Below are 26,962 nucleotides of genomic sequence, written 5' to 3' on the forward strand. Positions count from 1 at the left end.
ATCAAAATGAAATCCTGGCGGGCCAGGGATATACCTCAGTAAGACTGTGTTGCCTAGCACACGAGGCCCTGGGTTCAATCTACAGCACAAAAAATAATCTTAAAGGCTGGGGCTGTAGCTTAGTGGTAGAACACCTGCCTGGCCCTGGGTTTGATCCTCAGCACCACAAAATGAATAAAGATATTGTGTCCATCTACAACTAAATAAATCTTTAAAAAAATAACTAACCTTGACCATTTGTGTACATTTTGGCCCTAGAGAATTCTTTTCTCCCCAGTCCTGGGGATTGAAACCAATACCTTGCACATACATGCTAGGCAAGTGTTCTTCTACTGGGCTATGTCCCCAAACTATTTTTTATTTTGAGACAAGATCTCACTAAATTGCTGAGGCTGGCCTCAAACTTGCAATCCTCCTTCCTCAGTCTCCCAAAGGGCTGGGACTATAGATGCGTGCTACAGTGCCCTGCAACTCTAGAGAATGACAACCAGGCGCAATCTGTGAGAAAAAAAAAAGGGAGTAGGGGTTAGGGAATCTAAATAGAGAGTGAAAAAAAAAAAAAAGGAGATATTTTATAACTGATTGGCTTTCATAAGGAAGTTCCTCCCCCTTTCCTTTACTTCCAGTTTTTACCTTATTCTTGAAACCAAACTGAGGTACTAAAAATTTATTTATTCCCCAGGGCAGAACTATACCTGCCTCATTTTCCATCTCCCAAAGACAGCTCCCTAATAAGACATACATTCAAATACAAACAAAACACGCATTCAATTCAGGCAACTGTTTTACATTTTCATAACATTTTAACATTTAATAGAAACTATATACAATAATTTTTTACTATATTTTACATAAGATAGCCACTGCAGAAATTTACATAGATTACAAGCAAGATGAATAGTTAAGGTGGGCCCAGTCCTTAACTGTCTCAGGATAAGGATGGGAGTTCACTGGAGAAAGGGTGCAAACTGTTCAATTAAGTGAAGATGAGGAAAAGCTAAACTGTAGGCCTTTAGGTAAAGATAACCAGGCACTGGGGCAACCAATATCTCAACAGCACCATTTATAAAAACAACCCTCACCTAATCATCTATGTGGATTTCTATCTGTGACTTAAGAAATCCCATTACAAAGAATCACTTTCCCCTTTGGCACAGTCCCAAATACTGAATTTCAGAGATAGGTAATCCCTATCTTCCTTGCCCATGGTAGAAAGAAACACAACTTTGACACTACTGGCCCATCCCCCTAAGTATGGTTTTATTTAACTACGACATTCTATAACCCAGAACAAAACAACTGGGTTGCCCCTGTTTAGTGAGAGATGATCAGAGATACTTGTTTGAAGAATGGGAAAGTGAAATCCACGGAAGTCATATGGTTCCCAGAACAAACTATCAACTGCTAGGAGTGGATTCTGGTTTTCCATTTGCAGTAGCCAATCCACTTTGAAGCAATGGTGCACAGGCTTTCTCAGAATTTCGAGATCCCTGGGACCTGTAACCATCTCCAACCATCTGCATCTGGCCCTATTAAAGAAATAAAGGTACTTTGATTAGTAAAGCATTCACTGGAAGGGAGGATGGGGAGGGGAATCAGGAATGACAGGAGAATGAATCAGATATAAATTCCCTATGTTCACATACGAATACACAAACAGAAATAACTAACTCCACATCATGTTCAACCACAAAAATTGTATCCTACTTAGAGTAAGTTATACTCCATGTATGTATAATATGTCAAAATACATTCTACTGTCATGTATATCTAAGAAGAACACATAAAATTAAAAAAAAATTTTAAGTCTCATGAAGGAAAAAAAATCATTCTCGATGCTCTGAAACCTTAATTATGAATCTATCAATTCCCATTTATATTCAGTACATTAAAACAACTCTGGGAGCTGCTCTTCCCAATACTGCCTAATCTTAAAGAGTCTGAAATCATTACTTGGCATTCTTGAAGCTCTCCCAATGGAAGAGACAACCGTGGATTGTTTCTTCCAAATGAAACAGCCATTCTCGACTAAGGTCCCAGAACAGCCAATGAACCATAGAAGATAAGTTTTTTAGGCCTCTGCTTGAAACCAACAGCTATAGTGTAACTGCTGGTCTTCAGTCAGGGCCACTGGTATCCAACCTCAGAGAAAGAAGCCAAATCACACTACTGGTGCTTATTCTGCAATGAGAATAATTCCAGTAATGAACTCTCCCTTAAACGGCACAATTTAGCCAAGCATAGTTGTGCACATCTGTAACTTGGAAGGCTGAAGCAGTAGGATCCCAAGTTCGAGGTTAATCTTAGCAACTTTAGCAAAACCCTATCTCAAAATAAAATCTGGGATGTAGGTCAGAGCACGCCTGGGTTCAATCTCCAGTATCAAAAAAAAAAAAAAAAAAGAAAAAAATTTACTTACATTTCTTGTCTTAACCTTTCATTTAAAAAAATTTATGTCCTACCCTCAATATGAAAACTAGGGACCATTATTCTAAGGTCCATCTAGAAAATTGGAGCAAAATGGCACTAAGAAGCAGAAAAAGGCTTCTTTCATTCTCTCATTTATTCATTTGCAGTTCTGGGGATGAAACCCAGGGCCTCACATATTATAAGGAATATAATATGTGACTGAGCTACACCCAGCCTCAAAATGACATTTATTAAAAATACCTTCCTTGTATGGTATTCATTAAACAAAAGCTATTTGGGGGCAGGCATCTTTATACTCTACTTGTGATGAGACCCACACTCCCTGGAGTACATGTTAGCAAACAAGGATCGCTTTGCCTGACCAGGTCACTATATGATGGAAGGCTAACTGGGATTGTTCTTCACTTGCCAAGATATCCACTGGGCCTTCAGCAATTTCTTTGACTGAATGATCTTCAAGGGTTAATGAAGGATCAAAAAGCAAGGGTGAAGGAGGGCACTGCATACCATCACCAACAACATCCAAGTCCTACAAAACAAAGAGAAAACCCTATTAGCAATACTAAGGGTATCAATAAACTGAAGTTGGCATATTTTTCAGCAAACCTCAAAGCAATTCTGAGGTCCCTCCCTTACCCCTTGCCTACCAGAATGTTCAACAAATGAGACAAGATCCAAAAGCACTGAGAATTTTTTCTTGCTGCTGATTATGAAGCACAGACCAGTATAGTAGCTTTAAAAAAGCAAATTCCTAGGAAAATTCATAGAAAGTAGAACAGTGGTTACCAGGGGCTGAGGGAAAGGGGAAGAGGAGTGTTATTATTTAAAAGGTACAGAATTTATGCCAGGGTTGATGGAAAAATTCAAGAATGGTTGTACAACACACTGAACATTGTTAATTAGCACTGTACACTTAAGAACAGTTAAAACTAAATTTTGTTATATATATTTCACCATAGTAAACAGTATTCAAAAAAAAAAATATTCCAAGGTTACTGGAGTCAACATTTAAGTTAACCAGTGATGAATCTAATGATAATCAGCAGAAGCATAAATTAAAATTAAATATTGCTTTAAAACTTTGGGCAATATGAGATTGTATGATGAATGTCCAAAGAGCCACAATGCATGCAAGTGAAAGAGAGGAAAAGGGAGAGTAGGAAAGGAGGGAACAGGAAACTCAAAAGACATCTGAAATATTATTCTGATTAAAACCCTATCCTCACAGAATAATTCATTTTAAATCTAACACAGTTCAATTGTTCTGTTAAAAAAAAAAAAAAGACATTGCTAAACATGGTAATGTACACCGTAATCCCAACAACTTGGGAGGCTGAGGCAAAAGGATCCCAAGTTTGGGGATATAGCTCAGTTGGTAGAGTGCTTGTCTTGTATGCAGAAGGCCCTGGGTTCAATCCCCAGCACCACAAAAAAAAAAAAAAAGAAAAAGAAAAAATCCAAGTTCAAGGCCAACCTGGGCAACTTAGCAAGACCCCATCTCAAAACAAAAATAAAAAGGACTGGAGATATAGCTCACTGGTATAGCTCTTGCCTAGCATGCCTAAGACCCTAAGTTCAACCCCAAATACCATAAAACAAATATCAGAAAAAGAAATATTCTAAACCACGCTTCTTCCAAATGAACTGGCCATTCCCACTGAGATACTGAATAGCCAACAGACCAAGGGAAGTTATCTCTTGGCTCCCATTTGAAACCAATAGCTACAGCAAACATTGGTCTTGATTCAGGGCCTAAGGCATGGCAAAGGTTCAAGTGATACATCAACCTAACTTCCATGCCACTGCTAGGAATCTAACGCTAAATTCCCCCTCCCCCATAAAAATACCCAAGGGTTGGTACTCCCTGGTACCCTTTATAGAGGTATGATGCTTTTAACTATCTAGCTTCATGAGAAGCTTAGTTTATGCTTTAAAATAAGTCAAACAATTTGCAGTCCTTTCCCCTTTTGTTGATGTGCCAATCAGAAAGAAAGAAGAAAGAAAGAAAGAAAGAAAGAAAGAAAGAAAGAAAGAAAGAAAGAAAGAAAGAAAGAAAGAAAGAAAGAAAGAAAGAAAGAAAGAAAATAACATCTTCAAAATTGAGGGGAAAAAAAAGAAGTGAAGAATCTACCATACTTAAAAACTGCTCAATCTAAAAGAACAAAGAAAAGAAGAAGTTCACTAGCTAACATTCACTTCAGATTATTGGAAACTTCTGACTATCCACAGAAACCAGTGTTCTCACACATTAGGACCATAAAATGTTTTCTATAATTCTTTTACTAAACACAATCATTATATAAATAATTAGCTTAGAGCAAGGCATAGGGGTACACACTGGGAGGCTGAGATAGGAGGACTGCCAAGTTTAAGCCCAGCCTCAGCAACTTAGGCCCTAAGAAACTCAGCAAGACCCTAACTCAAAATGAAAAATAAAAAGGGCTGGGATGTGGCTCAGTGGTTAAGTGGCCCTGGGTTCAACTCCAAAAAAAAAAAAAAAAACTCTAAAAAGGGCTGGAAATGTAGCTCAGTGGTAGAGCACCCCTGGATTAAATCTCCAGTGAAGAGAAAAAAAAGTAGCTTGGAATTAAAAGAAACCACTTAAGCAATAAAGTAAAAAGGATCCAAGTCTCAAGCTAATAATGGAATGGGAATGTTTTCAAAGGGAAAATAAGTACAGGAAACATTTTTCTTAACATATAGAACACGTAGTCCTTTACCAATTAAAATTGGGAAAAGGAACCTAAAATAAGAGAAGATCAACAAGTGACATCAGCAACATTGTAGAAGCAGCAGCTCTGGCTCTCCGTCCACCCACAAGTGCATCACATAAAAGCTCTACTCATGGGATCAATTCCCTCTGAGAGAAAGCTGGAGTAGCTGTTTGCTCCTACCCACTGGGCAATTTGAGAAAACAATCACATGTAAGACAGGACAGGAAAAGAAGAGGAACATGAGGCCAGGAGCCCAGCTCTAGGCACAGCACCTAAAACTGGAAAAGTAATCCCCAACATTCTGGCTTCTCCCTATGGAGAAGAGGATTTGGGCTTCACGCTGGGAGCAGAGGAGAATACACACAAGTTTCTCCAGATCACAGGGGAAAAAATCAAGAGACTTAAACAGAGCACAGCACTTTCAAGGACTTCATTCCCCAGGAGCAGTGTAGAGAGGTTACTTAAAAAACAATCCATTTTCCCCTTATATCAAGCATCTAACTTTACACCTAGGAAGTTTAGGGACTGCATCCTGAACCTCCTAGCTCTGGAAGCAGACTTTCATATGTGCCTCTCTAGACCATGGAGAATGGGGATAAAGTGGTGGTTTTATACAGGCACACAAGCACTTTCAAGAGCTTCTTCTCCCAAGAGCAGTGGGGGAAGGAGGGGATAAAAAGCAAATCCTATTTCTCCTGTGAAGGACTCTATGTAGGCATCAAATGCCCCAACTTTAACAACTACCTCCCCAAAAGACTCCATTCTAAATCTCTTAATCTTTGTGAATAGAAAAAACCAGGCATGTACAAGTCTCCCTAGGTCAGAGAATAGAGGTGATTTTAAGTGAGCAAAAGGGGCAGAGTGACCAGCAAAAGTCATGCCTGACCAATTTGATGATATATATATTTGGGGGAGGGTGGGTACCAGGGAATTGAACTCAGGGGCACTAGACCACTGAGCCACATCCCCAGCCCTATTTTGTATTTTTTTTTAATTTATTGTTTAGTTGTAGTTTGACAAAACACCTTTATTTTATTTATTTTTATGTGGTGCTGGGGATTGAACCCAGGGCCTCACATGTGCTAGGCAAGCACTCTACTGCTAAGCCACAACCCCAGCCCCCATTCTGTATTTTATTTAGAAACAGGGTCTCACAGAGTTGCTTAGTACCTCATTGTTGCTGAGGCTGGCTTTGAACTAGCAATCCTCCGTTTCAGCCTCCCAAGCTGCTGGGATTACAAGCAGATGCTATCACACCCGGCCTTGATGATATATTTTTAAATATTTTAAAATTAAGATTTCTGGGGCTGGGGATGTGGCTCAAGCAGTAATGTGCTCGCCTGGCATGCGCGGGGCGCTGGGTTCAATCCTCAGCACCACATAAAAATAAAATAAAGATGCTGGGTCCACCAAAAACTGAAAAATAAATATTAAAAAATAAAATAAAATAAAAAGATTTCTTAATTGTCAGGAAATAGCCTATAATATCTCACAATCATTATTAATTTGTTTAAATATTCACTAAAATAAGCAAATATCCATCTACAACTACAAAAAAATAAAAAGAAAGAAAGAAAGAAAGAAAAGAGCCTGGGGCTGTGGCTCAGTGGTTAAGACCTCTGGATTCAATCCCTGGTACCAAAAACAACAAAAAAATAAAGAAGTGTGGGAAAAGTATATAACATTTTGTTTTGTTTTATTTTTGTAATGCTAGAGATTGAACACAGGGCCTTCAGCATTCTAGATATGTACTGTACCACTGAGCCATATCCCAGTCCAGAAGTACAAAATATTTATGTGTGTGTGCGCGCACATGTCTATATATAATACCATATAATACACAAACACACATATACATATATATGCACTAGGTGGTCAAAAACAGTGGTTTTTGACTCAGTGGTTGAGTGCTTGCCTAGCATATGCAAGGCCCTGGGTTCAATCCCCAGTACTGCAAAAAGTAAAAGAAAAACCAAAAAGAGGTTAAAGGGGAAAAGCAAAAAAGTCAAAACAGAAATGACTATAGAAATTATTACCAAAATAAAAATTAACAGCCTAGTACATGTGTATTCTACAAAACACATGTGCTAATTTCTACCTGTGTACATAAGAGATTTTGATTATACAGTGCTTTTTATTAGGTGATTAAACCTTACAAACCTGTTCATATTACTTAAAACATTTTTAAAAGACAACACCTCTCTAGGTTTTCTTGAAATACAAAATGAAGTGAGCAAAACTCTGTCCTTATCAACCTGAGGCTATCATTTAATCTCTTCAAAATAATCTTGGGGCTGGGGTTGTGGCTCAGCAGTAGAGTGCTTGCCTAGCATGTACGAGGTCCTAGGTTCAATCCTTAGCACCACATATAAATAAATAAAAAAATAAAATATTTTAAAATAATAATAATAGTAATAATAATCTCATTGGCATTTTGAGAAACAGTGGAATACAATCTCTGAAGTCTCTTCCTAGCCTCATATTCTATGAAAGAAACTTTTAAAAAAGGCAATTATAAGCTCATGCACTAGCACATACCTGTAGTCCCAGAATTCAGGAGGGTGAGGCAAGAGGATCTCTTGAGCCCAAGAGTTCCTAAGACAAGTCTGGGGTACAGACTACAGACTCAAAAAAAAAAACTACCAAGTGGTTTAGTTTTTGTTTTATTTGGGGTTTTGTTGTTGTTATCGTTTTTTGTATTCAGTATTGAACCCAGAAAATAGCCATAATAACATCTCACAATGATTAATTTGTTTAAATATTCACTAAAAAAGAAACAAGAGTCATCCTTAAACATACTAGAGGAATGTTTACCACTGAACCACGTTCCCAGCCCTTTTTATTTTATAAACATTTATATTTTAGTTACAGGTAGACAAATTATCTTTATTTTATATTTATGTGGTGCTGAGGTTCGAACCTAGTGTTTCACACATGCCAGGCAAGTACACTACCACTGAGCCCCAGCCCCCTTTATTTTTTGAGACAGGGTCTTCACTGAGTTGCTCAGGGCCTTGTTAAGTCTCTATTGCTAAACCAGCCCTTGAATTTGTGATCTTCCTGCTTCAGCCTCCCAAGATGTGAGATTACAGGTGTGCCCCATCCCCAACACATCCAGCCCTTTTTAAAAATTTGAGGACCTCATTAAATTTTCCTGGATGGTTTGAAACTTGCAGTTCTGCCTCAGCCTCCCAAGTAGCTGGGATTACAGGTGTGGGCCACCACACCATTTGTGCTACCTTTCCTGTATTGTGGAATCTCAACCTGAAGGGTGTTAGATTTCACCTAACACTCAAAACCAAGAGACAACCAGAACTTCCGGTTTATAAGTGGTTCAGAGTGTCAATATAAAAAGTTTGCTTTCTTTTGTCTAAATAGAACAAGAAGCTTAAAAAATAAGCATACTCCAAAGGATATATAGAGAGAGAATTGGAGAATTGAAAGTGTGTCCTCCCAAAAACTTGTACATCAATGTTCCATAACAGAATATTCCGGGGCTGGGGATGTGGCTCAAGTGGTAGCGCGCTCGCCTGGCATGCGTGCGGCCCGGGTTCGATCCTCAGCACCACATACAAACAAAGGTGTTGTGTCCGCTGAAAACTAAAAAATAAATATTAAAAAATTAAAAAAAAAAAAAAACTTTAAAAAAAAAAAAAAGAATATTCCTTAAATGCCAAAAAGTAGAAACAGCTCAAATGTCCATCAACCTGGTGGATTAAAAAAATGTGTTATGGCAACATAATGGATTAATTTTGCCACAAAAATGAATGAGGTAAAGCTGGGTGGAGTCGAGTGGTGCACACCTATAGTCCCACCTACTTGGGAAGCAGAGGCAGGACTGCAAGTTTGAGGCCAGACTTAGGAACTTAGCAAGACCCTGTCTCAAATAAGGACTAGGGCTGTCTGTAGCTCAGTGGTATAATGCTTGCCCCAGTATGCATGAGGCCCTAGGTTCAATTCCCAGTACCAAAAAATAAAAAAGAAAGAAAGAAATGAACTATTAATATACACACTACAATATAAGTGAACCTTAAAAACATATGTTAGGGGATACCAGGATACAAGCTTTGGCCCCCTTCTCCCTCCCAGGAGAAGTCTATGTTACCCTTTAAAAAAAAAAAGAAAAAGAAAAAAAAAAACCCTGCTTTATATGCTTAAAAAAATTATGCTAAATGAAAAAAGCCTGGCACAAAAGTTTCAGATTTATATGAAATGTCCAGAAGCAGCAAATTTACAGACAAAATGTGTATTAGTGGTTGACAAAGGATTGGGGAGGGCAGAATGAAGAGTTAGCTTTCTTTCTGGGATGATAAAAATATTCTGAAATTAGGTAGTGACAATTGGCTACATGTGGATATACCAAAGGGGGGGAAATCCTGTTATCATATATTTTGAAAGGGAACACTTATAATGTATGAATTTTATCTCCAAAAAAATACGGAAAAAGCAGGCTGGAAAAAAAAAAAAAAAGGTAGAAAGTCTCTTAATGAATGTTAACACACAAATACAACCATACATTTATCACTTCAAAAACTTTTTTTTATCAGTTCTCCTGACCACAACAGACTAACTATTCTCACCATTAATAAATACGGCCTTGTCTCAAGGGCCAATCAGAGCAGAGCTTCTCTAACTTACATCACTGAACTCCAGTGGTAAACTCTCAGTGGGCTGAAGCTCAGCAGCACTCAAGTACAGATCCATGGGGCCGGCTTCCAGATCGTCTGGCACAGACAGTACCTGCTCGGGCTTATACATCTGAGGAGGCAACTGGAAGTGCAGTGGACAGCAGGGATCCTCAGAGAGGCTTACAGGAACTGGTTTGTTGCAAGGTACCTCTTCAGATCCCTGGCAGCATTTGAAGAGAACCTGATTCGTATCCTGACAAATATCTGTAGAAAAACGGTCAAGGGAAATATAACAACAACTATCGGAGGTACAAAATATAGTAGAGGTGACAATACATTTCATACAGAAAACCAAATGCAGTTAGTAATTTTTAAAGTTACTTCTCAAAGTGAGTGGCATTTCCTAACATTTAATTCTAGCTCTACGAGTAATTTAAAACCAACAAGTCCCCAACCTCCTTTTCAGGATCCTGGTCACTTAAACTAAACATACTAATCCTGTTCTCCCCATGACAATGCTAAGCAAGTAGTAATAACACTCCTAGGAACATAAACCTACTCAGAAGAAACAAGGGATAGTAAAAGCAAATAGTTTGCAGAAGCCCCTACCAACCCCTACAATAATCAAGATATACAGTGTGGTTTCTGCTGTTAAGAAGAGTAGCTTGGGTCTAGGGATATAGCTCAGTTGGTAGAGTGCCTGCCTCATATGCACAAGGCCCTGGGTTCAATCCTCAGCACCACAAACACACACAAAAAGTGGCTAAGTTTGCAAAAAAAATTTTTAAAAAAATTGCACCTTGTTTTTAATATGAGAAATTCTTTTAAACTAGCACTGCATTAAGGAAAACAGAAATTCTACTACTAATATTTACTAATTAACACATCGAGAGGAAATAATAAATTTCCATGGCTTTTTTTTTTTAAGAGGATGAAAGTACATGAGAAATCCTCTCATGATCTTAAAAAGAGTAAGACAATACTGCTTATGAGGGACCATGGAAAAGAACTCCAGGAACAACACTCCAAGAGCTCTACAATAACTTTTGTTAAGGGTAAAGCAGAAAGGGCTATATTTCCAAGTTGGCAAAGAATCAAAATTTAAATCATGAGCTAGACATAGTGGTGCACATCTGTAATCCCAGCAAGAGGCTGAGGCAAGAGGATGATAAGTTCAAGAACAATCTCCGAAATTTATTGAGACCCTATCCCAAAGCAAAAAACAAAAAGGACTAGAAATGTAGCTCAGTGAGCACCCCTGGATTCAATCCCCAATACCAATGTGGGGGGGGGGATCATGATTAGATAATAAATTTCAAGTTCAGTTACTCTATAAAATACATTTCATGCAAGTGTTACCATTTCTTAAAATCTTAAAATGTGGTTATTTCCCCTAAATTAATAAACAACATTGTTTTAAACCTGAATATTTTTAACTAGAAAATACAATTTTCTTTAAACTGATTATACCAGGATTATTAAATCATGGATAATTTTCATCTCAAATATTCTAAGATAATTTTAAAAATTAAAAACATCTATTGGGAGGCTTAGGTAGGATGATCACAAGTTCAAAGCCAGCCTCACCAACTTGGTGAGACCCTGTCTCTAAACAAAATAGAAAAAAAAAAAAATCTAATGTACATTATGATTTTTTAAACCAAATAAACCTTCTGGAATAAAGCCATTTCTCTTTGGGCATGGTGGCACACACCAGTAATCCCAGCAACTCAGGATTACAGGAGGCAAGAGAATCTCAAATTCAAGGTCAGCCTTATTAACTTAGGTCCTGACCCAAAATATAAAATAAAAAAGGCTGGGAATATAGCTCTATGGCAATGTATCCCTGGCTTCAATATCCCAGTACCAACAGTAACAAAAAAAAAAAAAACTTTCTTTCCAGCCATACTTGGAAATCGTTTAATTCTATGCCAGTAGTTTCACACTTGTGACAGTACTGGCACTATGGGCTGGTAAGATGTAGATGTAGAATGTTTAGTAATATCATCCACTAGCTGTCAGTAGCATTTCCACCTCTGGCCCAACCAAAATTTTCTCCACACATTGCCAAATGGAGAACAAAACAGCCCCCTGTTGAGAATCACTACTCAAAAGGACAGTAGATAGTACAAAGTAAATATAATACTTATTGAATAAACCTAAGAACCAAATAAGAACAGATTTGCACGATTATGAGCTTTAGAAAACCTAAGCAATATGTCTAATGGGCTAAAGAAATTCAATTTTAAATTATTAATATTTAAAAACCTTAATTTGCTAAATATTTCAACTAGAATTTTTCCCATTTGACTTCAATGGACTTTCACAAAAGTCTCTTATCTATTTAATTCCACAATAGTCTAGAAACCGCCCCCATTCTCCTCCACCCGCTTTCCTTTCAGACAAGGACAAGAGAGATAAAAAGGGAATGATTGACCTACAACTAGAGTCTGGGTCCTTCACTCAGTCCAGTGCTGTCTCCATTAGACCAGAGTAAAGAGTTAACAGGTCACCAATGGCAGTCGCATCTTCCTCTGGGATGAGGACTTAAGGAAGGGTAAGTAACTTAGGAACTATGGAAAGGAAAAGAGCATATAAGGAAAAATACTTCCTTTGTTAAATACAGTTCCTCTTCAACTTTGCTTTTTAAAATATTTATATCCTAACATACTATTTGAGTACAGCATTATAAGAAATGTCAAAAATAGTCTTTAATATCTATAAACTGGGTTTTCTCTACTAAATTCAAGTTTCCTTTTAAAAAAATTATACAGAAACAGAAAAAAGGATATTCATACCATGCAAAAATGATTATATTACATTCCTTCTCAGTATTTAGTACCATGCAGTTAAAACATAATCTACAGAAATCTATATCCTATTTTTCTCACTATAATTTTCTCTTCGCTCATAAATTGTTAAATGTTTAGTGCAAAAAATCTGTTGTGCCACAATTTATTTCCCTATTCCTCATCTCTAAACAAGGCTGTCTCCAATTAGACTTTGGGGTGGGGTAGGGAGACTAGGGACTGAATTCAGGGGCACTCAACCACTGAGGATGAGCCACATCCTCAGCCCAATTTTGTATTTTATTTAGAGACAGGGTCTCACCGAGTTGCTCAGCACCCCTCTTTTGCTGAGGCTGACTTTGAACTTGCAATCCTCCTGCCTCAGCTCCGAAAGCTGCTGGGATAACAGGCGTGTGCCCCTGTGCCTGGCTTAGAATTTTTTTTTGTTTAAGTATTTGACTGCATTTGATTATCTTCTTAAATTTCCAGGGGCAAAAACTGCCTTATCAAAGAATTATTATTTTCGAACTGCTTCACAAAAAGCTTTTATCAATTTATATTCCAACTGGAATATAATTTAGAAGAAGCTCAACTACTTTTGAAATTCACCCACTAATAAAAAAAAAACAACTTACATTTTAAAAATTTTTTTTAGTTGATGGACACAATATTTTTTAATTTATTTTTATGTGGTGCTGAGGATCAAACCCAGTGCCTCACATGTGTGCAGCAAGCACACTACAACCCCAGCCCTAAAATTTACATGTTTATTTTAAAATGTATGTACAAATATCAAAATTAGGTTTTAAATTTTCCTTGTTTTATTTATCTCTTCTGTTTAGAGTGAAATAAACACTAACTATAGGCCATTTCTATTAACCGTCTACAGACAACCTCTGTCCAATTATGTTTTAAGCATTTATCTTTAGTTTCTAATTACTTAGCACAGCATTTTATACATTAATGACAGTAATCCTTTATCAGACATTTACTGCAATAATTAATAAACTGGTAAAATACTTAATAACAATAGTAGCTGGGATATAGGCAGGTGCCATAAATGCTGGCTAAGAAAATACATACCAATTTCCAAATATTTGGTATGTCTCACAAGGCAAATGAAATCCACCAAAATTCATGTTTTTCATGTTTTTCATTTAAAGAGCATATTTAATAAGTGTTTTTATGACAAAAAGTAATTTTTTCAATCAATACCTATAACCAAGATGCAATTTCAAAATCTAATAATAAAGTTTTATAGTCAAATGGTATATGTAGTCCTACAGCAGAATCAAGAGACATGATGAAATTAATTGAAAAAATTAATTAAAAGGAGGAGGGAAAAGATTCCTATTTTTGGAAACAATTAAATTTCTAGTTTAAATGAAGTTAAAAATATTAAAGTTAGGGCACTGATGATACAAATGGATAATAGTTTTAGGAAATTCACAGTGCAGAATCATTCTTTTATTTTGGGTAGAAAACGTGAAGCAAATTTTTTTGGTAATAGATTTAAGAGCATTATAATTGTAATGAACAATTAAATCAGGGATCTAAAGATAAGTATTGTATGGATTACTTTGGAATCCTAGTATTAAGACTACAAATTAGTATTAGCCCACATCTATCACTAATGATTCAAATGTTTCTTTCTAATGAATTGACCATTACATTTCCAAAGTTCTGAAATGGCCAACAGACCATAGAAAGACGTTTCTTTAGGCTCCTGCTTGAAACCAACAGCTTCAACAAACTGCTGGCCTTGATTCAGGGCCAAAGGTTCAAAGGCCTTCAATTAAGCAAATCAGCAAAGATTCTCACTAGCCTTCATCTAACTACAAAATCAGAACCCCAACAGGCAGTTTTAAAAAGATACGGGTAAGGCAGTGTCTGGTCATTGGGAGAGACTGATTGGAACAACGAACATCATCCACAAAGGCCAAGCACCTCTGACTAGAACGAGTGGTATGGGCCTAAAATGAAGAAAAAAGATAAAAAAGACAAACCCACAAAAGAACATACAACCAATTATCATAAGAATACTTAGTTATATAATAAAAGTACCTCCTCAAGGCCAGAAAATTCAATATTTAATAAACTAATATTATGCAGTAAAATAAAATTTAAAACCTTACATACAAAAAAATGAGTCAACATCAATCCCAAATACCCCTTTCCAGATTATACAAGCATAAAACAGTAGTTTTATGGTCTAGAGAGGCACATATGAAAGTCTGCTTCCAGGGCTAGGAGGTTCAGGATGTTAACCTCAATCTGAAAATACCACATGGAAAACTACAGGAATAAACAATTTAAGAGTTTAGAATAATTTTTACACTTATATTGTTACTATTGTCCTATTTTATTGTGGTATTATTGTTAATCTCTTACTGAACATAATTTACAAATTAAACATTATCGTAAGTATATACATATAGGAAAAAACATAACATATAGGTTCAATAGTATCTTTGGTTTCAGGCCTCCATTTGGTCTTAAAACATATCCCTTCATATATGAAAGCAGTAGTGTATAGCTTTCAATCTAATTTGTCCTTTAGCAGCAGAATCCTTTTTTAAACTGTAACCTTATTGGTAGTCTCAACAAATCATAGATAAGAGTGATTGCTTAACTCTTCTTATCAACCTGACTTCCTGACATGCATTTGCTCCTGTTCTTCCACCTTTCTTCCCACTTTTATAAACAAATTCCCAAATTAAAATTTAAAAATAGACTCTTAAGCAACTTAGGCTTAATTTGTGCCTGTTTCTGAAGACTCTCTGGACCAAAGAATTTTGAAATCTATCCCAACCCCTCAATTTGAATACTGAGGCCCAGAAATTAAACTGTCTGTGCAGGCACAGGGCTAGACAGTAGAAGACCAAGACTAGAGTCCATGTTTCCTGGCCCTCAATAAGTACTTTCACTACTAATCCAGTAAGTCAGATTTCAGAGCCAGGATTAGATATAGTGTTTTGCTAATTACTCCAACTCTACAAAGTGAGTAGTATATTAGAGGTATCTTAGAGATATATAGACAAATTACCTGTTGGGCGGCACCATCTGTGGCCAGCATTCTGCGTTCCTTTAGCTGCCTGTGTAGCAAGGCTTCTACTCCATAGCGTTGGCGATACCGTCGAAGACATTTTAATCGCTTTAAGTTCTCTCGTTCTTTGGCCAAAAGTCCCTCTGGGCCAGTAAGGAGACTACTACCTAAAGAATTACAAAAGTAAAAATGTAACTCACAGGGTAACCTATCAAGAATTCTTCTACGGCTGGGCACTGTGGCACACACCTGTAATCCCAGTGGCTTGGGAGGCTGAGGCAGGAGGACTGTGAGTTCAAAGGCAGCCTCAGCCAAAGCGAAGCACTAAGCAACTCAGTGAGACCCTGTCTCTAAATACAAAAATAGGGTTGGGGATGTGGCTCAGTGGTAGCACCCCCCCCACCGCCCCACAAAAAAAAGAATGCTTCAGCAAAGTAACAAAAACAGAGGAATCTTCAACTCAAGATAAGCAGTTTCAACTGCATAAAACTTGCCTAAAGCTTCATGTTCCACTTTGCGATTATGTAAGTATCGACGCTTCTTCTCCTTCAGCAAATGCTGAAGTCGTTTAAACTGATCAATGTACAAAGACTGCAAACGAATCAGCTTCTCCCGCATAATCAGGGCCACTTCTTCAGCCGTGTAGACACCAGCATGTCTGGAATAAAACAAAAAATAAGAAAACACAGTAATAAAACCCAAGCTTAAAAGTAAGATAGTAAACAGGAATATTTTCACAAAATATTTTAACATTCAAGTTGTTATCAAAAGACAACAAAGCTGGGCATAGTGGTACACACCTGTAATCCCAGCGACCCAGAAGGCTAAGGCAAGAGGACTGAAAGTTCAAGGCCAGCTTTACTTGGCGATACCTCACCTCAAAAAAGGCCAAGGATGTAGTTAAGTGGTAAAGAGTCCCTCAATCCTCACCAAAAAAAAAGAGGCACTGGAGTTGTACCTCAGTGGTGGAAGGCTTGCCTGACATCTACAAGACCTGAGTTTAATCATCAGCACCACCAAAAAGAAAGAAAGAAAAATCTCAAAGATCTCACAAAATGGGGAGAGATATTTCCTTGTTTTTCCCTGTTGAGTTTTTGTTGTTGCTCTTGGCTTGTGGTACTGGAAATTCAACCCCAGCCCTTATTATTTATGATTTTGAGACAGGATCTCACACAGTTCCTAAAGCCATGCTGGAACTTAAGATCCTCCCTCAGTCTCCCAAATCGCTGGAACTATAGGCCCCATGCCACCACACTTAGATTGCATGTTTAAACATTAATTTTTTTTTAAATCTACATTCTCATTTAATGACTTAATACAGAAAAATCACTTACTGGTCAGGCAATGAAGAGTAACATAATATAGAATAACCACTTACAATATTCATAATATAATCGTTATAATAGGTTCTACCATTAAGTTCCAAGTTTTCAATTCTGCAAATATCTCAATGAAATTAAAAAGGTGAGCCAGGCGTGGCAGCACACCTGTAATTCCAGCTATCTGGGAGCTGAATCAAGAAGACCACAGGTCTGAGGCAACCCTGAGCAACTTAGTAAGACACTGTCTCAAAATAAAAGCTAAAAAGGGCTGGGATATAGCTCAGTAGTAGAGTGCCTGCCTAGCATATACAGGGCTCTGGGATCAATCCTCAGTACAAATTAAGAAAATAAAAAACTGGATAGTCACATAATCATACTAATTAAACATAAGGAGATATTTAACAACTAACATTATACATATTTAACAACTATAGCCCTAAAAATGCATATATTTATTAAGATGACATTTTTTAACTTTATTTTACTTTTTTTTCTTTAAATGTGGTGCTTAGGATCGAACCCAGTGCCTCACAAATGTAGGTAAGTGCTCTACCACTAAGCCACAACCCTAGTCCCAACATTTTTAATAATATCACTGGGAAAATTAAAGAAAGCCTTATATTTAGTTATCTAATAGTTGAGAATGCTCAGAGCTTTATTTACCCTTTAGTGTGTTTCTACTAGGAGAGACTGACAACTACCTAATACCTTTAACATTTCTGTCTTAAAGAAAATTAACTGATATTTTGATATACGGTATCTTATGAGTAAAACTGACATGAATTTGTCCTTTAGAATCTGATCTAGACTACTATTAACAAAATCATGTTTCTGGGCCTTCAAACTTTAATGTTGCTGGGTACAGTGGTACAACTCAGGAGGCTGAGGCAGGAGGATCACAAATTTAAGGCCAGCTTCTGCAACTTAGACTCTATCAAAATCTATAATAAAAAGGACTGGTATATAGCTCGGTGAGAGAGAACCTGAGTTCAAGCTCAGAACAGGGAAGAAGGGGAAAAAAAAAAAGTGTAGTGTTTAAAGGACACTTTGTGACCTTACAGAGTTATATATCAAAGCAGCAAGTTAGCCATCTAGAATTTAGAAAGCACAGTGGGGCAAAAAAAAAAAAAAAAGAATAGCCAGGCATGGTAGTGCACGCCTATAATCCCAGCACCTTGGGAAGCTGAGGCAGGAGGATTGTAGGTTCAAAGCCAGCCTCAGTAGCAGTGAGGCGCTAAGCAACTCAGGGGACCCTGTCTCTAAATGAAATACCAAATAGGCGTGGGGATGTGGGTCACTGATTGAGCACCCCTGAGTTCAATCCCCAGTACCCAAAAAAAAAAAAGAATAAATGTTTAGTAATAAGTTACCATAGTTAAGAGAATCCTGCTAGAAAACATTCTCTTTCAAACTGCTTACTGAAACTGTCTACGCTAACTGTTCCTAAAAACCTGACTGAGAATGCTCAATAGAACTGGATAAAATTATTCTACTCAGAAAATATAATCCTCAATAACTTCAATATACCACAGAACCCCAAGTAATGGGGGGAAAAAATGCTACTTCAAGAATGAAAGCCCAAAAAAAAAAAAAAAAAAAGAATGAAAGCCCAACAGTCAAAATACATTATCTCTCCCACTGTCTATAGTACTTTTTCCTGGATCATAAAACTGTTAAGAGGCAGATGTCAGGAAAAGAAAAACTAGAGCTGGGAGGAATAGCTCAATGGTAGGCTCTAAGTAAGTTTAATTCCCAGCACTGAAGAAAAAAAAAAAAAATGAGGCCAGGCAAAGTGGCGAAACATGTAATTTCATAAAGGCTCAGGAGGCTGAGGCAGGAGAATTCGAAGTTCAAAGACAGCTTCAGAAACAACTTAGTAAGGCCCTAAGCAACTTAGTGAGATTCTGTCTCAAATTTAAAAAATGAAAAAGGGCTGGGTTGTAGCTCAGCAGTAGAGCACTTGCATAGCAGGTGTGAGGGATTGGGTTCCATCCTCAGCACCACATAAAAATAAATAAAGGTATTCTATAATCCCAGTGGCTCAGGAGGCTGAGGCAGGAGGATCTCAAGTTCAAAGCCACCCTCAGCAAAAGTGAGGTGCTAAGCAACTCGGTGAGATCCTATCTCTAAACAAAACAAAAAATAGGGCTGTGTCCCTCTACAACTAAAAAAAAAAAAAAAAAAATCATTAAGGGCTGGGGATATGGCTCAATGGTAGAGTGCCCTGGGTTCAATTCCTGGTAAAAAAAAAAAAAAGAAAAGAAAAAGGAAACTAACCTAAACTCAAATCATGAGAAATATAATTATAAAACTCTAGAATATGAGACAAGTTTTGATATATTACACCTACTAAAGGATCATGGATTTCATGGGTTAAGTGAAAAGCAAAACCTTAGTAAGATATAATTAGGATGATTACTCACTTCTGTGTTTCTAAATCAGTTTCCGCTTCTTTGGCATGAAACCAAAGCAAACTGTTGAACACCTTTTTTATTTTCCTTTTTAAAAGGAAATCCATAAACATGAAATTTTACAAAATATGTAGTTACTGAATCACCTTATCTCTCCTGAGGTTTAGAACAACCACCTGTTCACATCCATTGTCTCTTCTCTAACTGGTCTAAGCATTTCTCATTTCCATGTCCAAAAAAACCTACTCTTTCCCCTACACTTTCTCATGTACAGAATTTAGTATTCAAAAATCTTCCTAGATTACAAATCTTCAACAAAAGAATCGAATCTTGGGTTGAGAATGTATCTCAGTGGCAGAGTGGTGGCGTAGCAAGCACAAGAACCTGGATTAATCCCCCGTACCATAAAAACAAAACCATCAAATTTTGCCTTGAAGCAAGATGGTGCCGACACTTTAAAATACAGAAGCTGTTACTGCTCACAAATATCTAAGTTGTATTTCCTCTTTGGTTATTAATCTATTAGCAGCATGTCACACTACAATCCACATGCTAACTACATAAAATATTCAAAAATCCTTATGTGGAGTTACAACTTACTTTAGGGGATCTTCTTGATCACTGTCTATGCTATCAGCTTCACTGTCAGGGTCACCTCTCCATGTCTGATCCACAGTAATGGGTTCCTGGTCCCCATCACTCCAGCTGTCTTCATCTGAGGCAAGGAAGGGAGAGCAGTCATTAAGACTTCCCACCTTTGTAACTCCACCACACAAAACTAGATTACTTAGCAAATCAACCCAAACCTTAAAATTAAAAACACCATTTATATAAGGAAAAAAAAGTCACCAGCTCAGAAGAATAAACCTAAGCAAACTCTCCTTCAAATGCAAAGAACTGGTGAAGAACATAGCAACCCTGGAAGTTCATCACCCTCACCAAATTCCCAATGAATAATATTGCCAAATATGTTCAAGATACTTCAAACCAAAATAAATTCATTCTTAACCTTCTTCTACCTTTTTTATTCTAGGAGAAAAGATCCTTACCCAGTATTCGGCTGGCTTCACTGCGGCTACTTTCTGGAGTCTGAGAGCCCAGTTCTGTCTTAGCATACGCGCTCAGCTGGCACAAGAGTGTTTCACTCATAGGCCCTGGGTTGGTCTTCTTCATTTGAGCATGAAGTGCTAAGGCATTCCTGCGGGCATGTTCAGCACAGAAGGACACCCTAAGAAGATATAAATATTAATATTTTTTAGGTTCTCTCTTGAAAGGGTTCAACAATTTTCACAGTCACTGATCTTTAGAGCATTTTCAGGAAACTGAAATGATATTACATTCACTCCTCAAATGGCCAATGAATCAGATGAATTTAACTAGCCTCTACCACTGAGCTACACCCCCGCCCACATTTGTTCTTAAAGGGAAAAGCAGGTAGCTTATCCAGTGCACTAGCCATTAAACAAAACATTCCAACTATAAAAAAGTTGACATTATCTCATAACAAAGAGATTAATTTTTCAAAATTAATTCTAGAAGGGTCATTTTCATATCAATCCACTGTAAATAATAAGATGTAGGACACTTTTTTCCTTTGGTACTGGTGATTAAACCCACTGAGCTACATTCCATCCATTTTTTCCCCCTGTGGTGCTGGGGATTGAACCCAGAGCCTTGTGCATGTGACGCAGGCTGGCACTCTACCAACTGAGCTATATAACCTAAGCCCCTATTCCATCCTTTTTTTTTGATTTTGGGACAGACAAGATCTCTATAAGTTGCTGAGGGTCTCACTAAATTGCTAAATTTGACTTCAAACACGGGATCCTCTTGCCTCAGCTTCCAGCTCAGCCTCCCCAGCTTCTGCAATTACAGACATCTACCTTCACAGACATCTACCTTCACCACGCAGCCTGCGGGACAATTTTAAAACTTGAAGTTTTACACAAAATTATCTAGAAGAGTTATGTTTCTGCATGGATACCTTTGTTTATATGATGAAAGCTATGAAGCCTCTTCCAAAAAAATACACATATACACGACTTTGCCTATTATTTAACAAGGTACAAGCCAAAAGAGTCAGCACCCCAGCAGTAAGAATTTAGAATATCCCTTCATCTTACAGACAAGGAAAAAGATCCAGAGATGAACTAAGTGATCCAAATCAAGTGTCCTTCCAGTTAATCACCATTGTATTTTGGTTTTTATTTTTTCTAAGGATATATTCATAAGTCCAACTTTAAAAGCATATAATCTGAAATTCAGCAGTTATGCCTAAGCCCAGAGATCATATCATTTATCCCCCTTATCACAAAAATAAAGGTGGGGGGGTTTGAGGATGGAGCTCAGTGGTTGAGTGGGCGCTCAGCATGCACGATTCCCTAGGTTCAATCCTCAGCACTAGCAGAAACAAAAATAAGAGAGAGAGAGAGACTAACGGCACAAACAACGTATGTATCTATACATATACCCGTCTTTCTTCTCTGGTTTTGGGGCAGCACTGGGACATCTCTTTCCATTCTTCGTTGATATATAACTACACTGCTTGAAGGGTGCATTCTTGTCTTCAAGGATATGCTTAATGCAAAACTCCTGGCCCTCCAGGCGAGGTTGGGAGCACGGGCGATGAGTAAATGAACAAGACAGGAGCTCCTGAGACCTGGGCACTGGGGTGATCCTACCCCGATTGGTTGGCAAGACGTGAATCCGAATCCTGTTCATACCAAAACCTGTAGGGTCACAAGGAAGATCAAAATGCCCTTAGCCTTCCCGAAAATTCCTATTCCACAATGTCCGGATAGACCTCCGGTAGGTAAGTTTCTAAAGGACAGGCAGCAGGCCTCGCGGGTACGCTCCATAACTCCCCCACCGCCTTCCCAAGTCTCCCTAGCACTGGAGACTTTGCCTCCCCTTTAACTTCTCCCTCCACGCTGGGCCCTACCCCGACACCCAGCCACGCTGACGGTACCCCCAGGACTCTCATGGCTGCAGCACGAGGGGAAGAGTGGCGCCAGCCCCACGTGGCCCCGCCGCAACGCCGCGCCCCGCCCCCGCTGCCCTGCACGCCGCCTTTGTCCCAGCCCGCCTCAGAGCTCACAGCTGGGCCCAGGCCGGCCTCGGGCGCAGTGCAAGCGCCATTTTGTCCTAAGGCTCCGCGCACCGAAGAAGCTGGTTCCCAGGAGTCTATAGTAGAAGAGCGACTCCGAAGCTGCCTGAGGAGGGGCAGCCGCTCTGAGACAACAGAAAGGGTGAAAAAACAGCCTAACTACAAAGGAGAAGAGCACGCAAGGCCGCCATCTTACCTCTTCCGCAGCGCTCCACCGCGCCGCTCGCCCTTCTCTGGCAAGCGCCAGCAGCTGCTACCTCGGCCCTGCTCTTTTCCGGGCTCCTAGCTGCTGATTGGCTGCTGCTCTCACGGCGCTGTGTCACCATTGGTCGAGGCCCGCCACTAACACGTCTGTAGGGAGCTGAACGCTGAGAAAATGCGCGGCTGGAGCGACTGGGACGAACGTCGGTCAGCAACTCCCTCCGACCTCAGTGAGAAGGCTGGCTACCGCGCGAGTCTCGGGCCCGGGATGTTTTTTCCCCCCCTCTCTATGTGGCTCACTTTCATCCAACTTTTGGCCTGTGATCCTAGGCAACTGCTTTCTCACCACCCCTACACAGCAGGTAGAAGATTGGACAGAGGCTGGAGAATCACTGTACATTTCATTGTTTATACATGAAAAGGTTTAGTTTGGGAAGCAGTTCACTACATTGAATGGTAATTTCGTGTTGAGCACTCTAAGAAACAGTTGGGGGGGGGGCGTTTTCCACAAGTGTGGGAAATAACATGTATCGATTCAGTTAATTTTTCAGAGCAACCCTGAGGTAGAGGCTATTAACTATTTTACGTAGCTACTAAGAGAGGCGAATTTGAACAGTCTTCACTCTATCTCTATTGCCTCTCATATAGTAAAAGGGCATTGGACTGAAAATAAGGAAATATAAATTATGATTTAGGCCTTTCTTCTTAAAAACTGTACGCCCTGATTCTCTAAAAATTCTCTACAACTTCATGCAAAATAATGCACATATTATAGAAATGACAGAAAATATCAATTTTATCATCTTTTAAGGGGTTTTAGTTGAAAGCATTCTTCTATTATCACCACTACTCATAGAAATGAGCCAACACTTTGTAGAGTTTTGTTTATTGTTTTGGTTTTTGCATCCTAACCTCCCAGCTCACTATTGGTTTCATGGTACATAAGAGTAAAACGTGTATCCATGATCATCAATGAGCAGGTGAGCATGATTTTAATGGAAGTCAGCACTTAGAATCTACAGACCTCAAGAAAAGCAGTGTGTTTAGGGGGTGGAAATAACTAAAACGAAGTGTGTGGAAGGGTACTGTTTCCAGAGACTAAGGCAGCCCTTAGTAAAGACCCTCTCCTGAAATTCATTCATTCATGAAATATTTATTAAGCATCTCAGTGCCAGGCACTGGGGATACAGGAGACAACAAGAAAAATAACCCTCATTTCTTGGAGTAAACATTCTAGAATAATGTGGGATTGTGGATGCAAAACAAATATTAATAGCAATAAAAACACGTAGCAAATATTTCAACCCTCAAAAGAGGGTATAGGTGTTATAAACACCCTATTTAAAAAACTAGCTGGAGGACTGGACATAGTTCAGTCAAAGCATTTGCCGTGTATTCGCAAAGCTCTGTGTTCCATCCCCAGTTCCAAAAAAGAACAAGAACCCCACCTAAAAAATAATAATAATAATATTTTTAAAAAAACTAACTGGAGGCAGTAATATTATAGAAAATTTGGGAATCAAAATCTGCAACCAAATGTGGAAATAACAAAAGGAATATTAAAACTACTACAGTAGATGAAGAGACACAGGAATAGATAGAGATGCAATAAAGACTTTCTTCTAACCAGAGGAAAAATCCTTCTGCTAAGGCCAAGGCAGACAAAAATTACTATTTGGAATTATTCCCAAATGTGGGAATAGAGGGGTGAACAGATATTACTAAGTGATCAAAATAATGGTAAATTTCTTTTAGTACCCAGGGTTAAACCCAGGGGTGCCTTAATCACTGTGCCACATGCCCAGCCCTTTTTATTTTTTATTTTGAGACAGGGTCTAAGTTGCTTAGGGACTTGCTAAATTGCTGAGGTTGGCTTTGAACTTGCAATCCTCCTGCCTCAGCCTCCCACATAGCTGGAATTATAGGTGTGGGCCACTGTGCCCAGCAAATTTCTTTAAAAAAAACAAGATATCAACAAATTTGTTTATGTCTAACAAAGTAGATGGCTGGCTGTAATTTACTAAATACTTTCCTAGCTGTTGAAAAGCTTGATTGTAAATAAGTGTTGGGAAAGAGGAATTCTTGAAGGAAAAAGAATGCTTAAGAATTTGGAGTTTGGGGGTTAATCATAAAGAACAGAAAAAGAGGAGCTAACAGTGTAAACTTGTGCTATATTAGCTAGAGCTGGATTAGTTTTTTGTTTTTGTTTTTAAAGAATGGTGGAGTGCAGTGGCACACATCTCAAAATTAAATTCAGTCAAAAGAAAACTTTCACAAGCTCTCACCAAATTAACCTAAAGCCTGTGGTTCAATCAGTATTGTTTTCCTTCCAGTTATTGTGACTTTGCTGGCCATGCACCTATAGGAGCATCCCATTGTATCTACTGAAGGACATCTCCACCTCTCAAGGGACTTCACAGGTCTCTTTCATTTACTGGATCTTTCCCATCAGCATATGTAAATACTGCGATTTCTCCCATTTTAAAAATAGCAAAAATCTTGATTATTACCTCATTCTCCAGCTACTGCCCCATTCCTCTATTCCTCTTTTTAGAAAAGCTTAAAGTTGTCATGACATGCTGTCTCCAACTTCTCATTCTCTCAAACCCTCCCCAGTTAGGATTTTCCCAACATCAGATTGATAGTCAAGTTGATATATGACTTTCACCTTGCAGGTTCCTTTCTCTGAGACTTCATCTCATTACACCATTTGGTAAAATCTGACACACTTGGCCATTCTGTCCTCCTTAAAACACTTCTATATCTCCATACTCTTAATAGTTTTTCCTCCTGCTTCAAACACATTCTCAGTCTCTTTTTGTCTCTTGTCCCTTCTCTTTTCCCCAAGGTCTAAGCACTGGACATTTCTCTTTTCTAAGGGCATTCCCTCAATTATCTCACTCCATTCATCAGTTGATGATTCCTAAACATCTATTTCCAGCCTGGACCCCTTCTTTGAACTTAAGTCTATATACATCTGTACAGTAGACATCTCCATTGGACGCCTAATTGCAGTTCCAAATTTAATGTTATAGCCAACCTCCTGCTCCTCCTATTATCATCCCCATCTCAGTATTGTCCATTCTTCTAGTTGGTCAAGCCAAACACTGGGAGTCTTCTTTGACTTTACAAATCCTATTGATGTCATTGTCAATATATATAGTACCAGTTCTCATTACCTTCAGCATTTGCAACCTAAGCCACCCTTTTACTAAATTGTGATGAGAGCCTCTTTGCCCTTAACCTGAGTAGCTGGGATCACAGACACACCAATGCACCCAGTTGCCACATGTCTTAGAAAGGGATTCAACTTTCGACTGAACATTGAATCGTAGCAATCAATTTTTTTCCCTGTCAAAAGTATACAGGAAGCTGGGCATGGTAGCGCAAGCCTGTAATCCCGGTGGCTGGGGGAGGCTAAGGCAGGAGGATGACAAGCTCAAATCCAGCCTCAGCAAACGGGAGGTACTAAGCAACTCAATGAGTCCCTGTCTCTAAATGAAATACAAAATAGGGCTGGGGATGTGGGTCAGTGGAAGTGCCCCTGAGTTCAATCCCTAGTGCCCCCACCCAAAAAATGCATAGGAGATAAGGATATGATGATATAGGTATTGGTCATAAAATGAGGTATGGTCCTATGTATCAATTCATTAAACAAGCCCTATAATTGGGATTGCAGCTATATTCAAACTTTAAATTATTTATACCTCATCTATTCCCAAGGATAACAAAGATGACCAGAATAGAAAGTTCCACAAAAATTCCAAAGTAGAACTATAAAAATTGGGGGGTTGGGGTTGTAGCTCAGTGGTAGAGCACTTGCCTAGCAAGAACAAGGTCCTGGATTAAATTTTCAGATATCTCTCTCTTAAATTTTCAGCTCTCTCTCTCTCTCTCTCTCTCTCTCACACACACACACACACACACACACAAATTTCCAGCATTACATACACACACACACACAAATTTCCAGCATTACATACACACACACACACACACACACACACACTCCCCCCCCACCCCTTCCCCACCTCGGGCTTGCCTAACAAAAATTTCAAGTTACCTTATTTTAGGAAAAAAAAAATGAACTTCAGAACACAATTTACTTTTTTTTATAAGTATCATAATATTTACCTTTTTCCTTTTATAGCTTTTAAATTATAGCTACTGCTAACCTGCAAGTTTGGAGTACTTTTGCATAAAAGTTCGTTCCTTAATTATGTAATTTACAAGATTTATCTTGTGTACCTGAGTTTTTTGTTGTTGTTGTGTTTTGCTTTGTGTTGCTGGGGATCAAATCCAGTGCTCCACACAT

The 26,962-nt window shown here is 38.5% G+C and overlaps 1 protein-coding gene and 3 non-coding genes across 11 annotated transcripts; all 4 read right to left on the bottom strand.

The window, feature by feature from the left end:
• Nucleotides 1–1,236: 1,236 nt before the first annotated feature.
• Nucleotides 1,237–22,798, bottom strand: Kansl2 (KAT8 regulatory NSL complex subunit 2). Of its 8 annotated transcripts, none has more exons than XM_058576240.1 (10): nucleotides 22,643–22,798; nucleotides 21,811–22,069; nucleotides 20,390–20,568; nucleotides 19,941–20,055; nucleotides 16,098–16,265; nucleotides 15,608–15,770; nucleotides 14,438–14,534; nucleotides 9,783–10,036; nucleotides 2,840–2,959; nucleotides 1,237–1,529 (listed from the first exon to the last, which is right to left on the bottom strand). In XM_058576240.1, exons 1-10 carry the CDS (start codon nucleotides 22,770–22,772, stop codon nucleotides 1,398–1,400), a joined length of 1,617 nt encoding a protein of 538 aa, XP_058432223.1. In that variant the 5' UTR covers nucleotides 22,773–22,798; the 3' UTR covers nucleotides 1,237–1,397. The 8 variants fall into 8 exon arrangements, with proteins under 8 accessions (XP_058432223.1, XP_058432218.1, XP_058432219.1 ...); XM_046436128.2 differs by lacking the exon at nucleotides 1,237–1,529 and adding an exon at nucleotides 3,078–3,181 and having other exon boundaries at nucleotides 2,847–2,959; nucleotides 15,608–15,774; nucleotides 16,102–16,265; XM_058576235.1 differs by lacking the exon at nucleotides 2,840–2,959 and having other exon boundaries at nucleotides 15,608–15,774; nucleotides 16,102–16,265.
• On the bottom strand, nucleotides 1,995–2,131 carry LOC124087504 (small nucleolar RNA SNORA2/SNORA34 family). The gene has a single exon (XR_006850094.1). It is a non-coding gene; the product is annotated as a small nucleolar RNA SNORA2/SNORA34 family (small nucleolar RNA).
• On the bottom strand, nucleotides 4,055–4,185 carry LOC124087503 (small nucleolar RNA SNORA2/SNORA34 family). The gene has a single exon (XR_006850093.1). It is a non-coding gene; the product is annotated as a small nucleolar RNA SNORA2/SNORA34 family (small nucleolar RNA).
• LOC124087502 (small nucleolar RNA SNORA2/SNORA34 family) lies at nucleotides 14,202–14,338 on the bottom strand. The gene has a single exon (XR_006850092.1). It is a non-coding gene; the product is annotated as a small nucleolar RNA SNORA2/SNORA34 family (small nucleolar RNA).
• Nucleotides 22,799–26,962: the final 4,164 nt, after the last annotated feature.

Source organism: Marmota monax, unplaced genomic scaffold (assembly GCF_021218885.2).
Source record: "Marmota monax isolate L192 unplaced genomic scaffold, Marmota_monax_Labrador192_F-V1.1 WCK01_AAM20220418_F8-fsc00012, whole genome shotgun sequence".
NCBI classification, from domain to species: Eukaryota; Metazoa; Chordata; class Mammalia; order Rodentia; family Sciuridae; genus Marmota; species Marmota monax.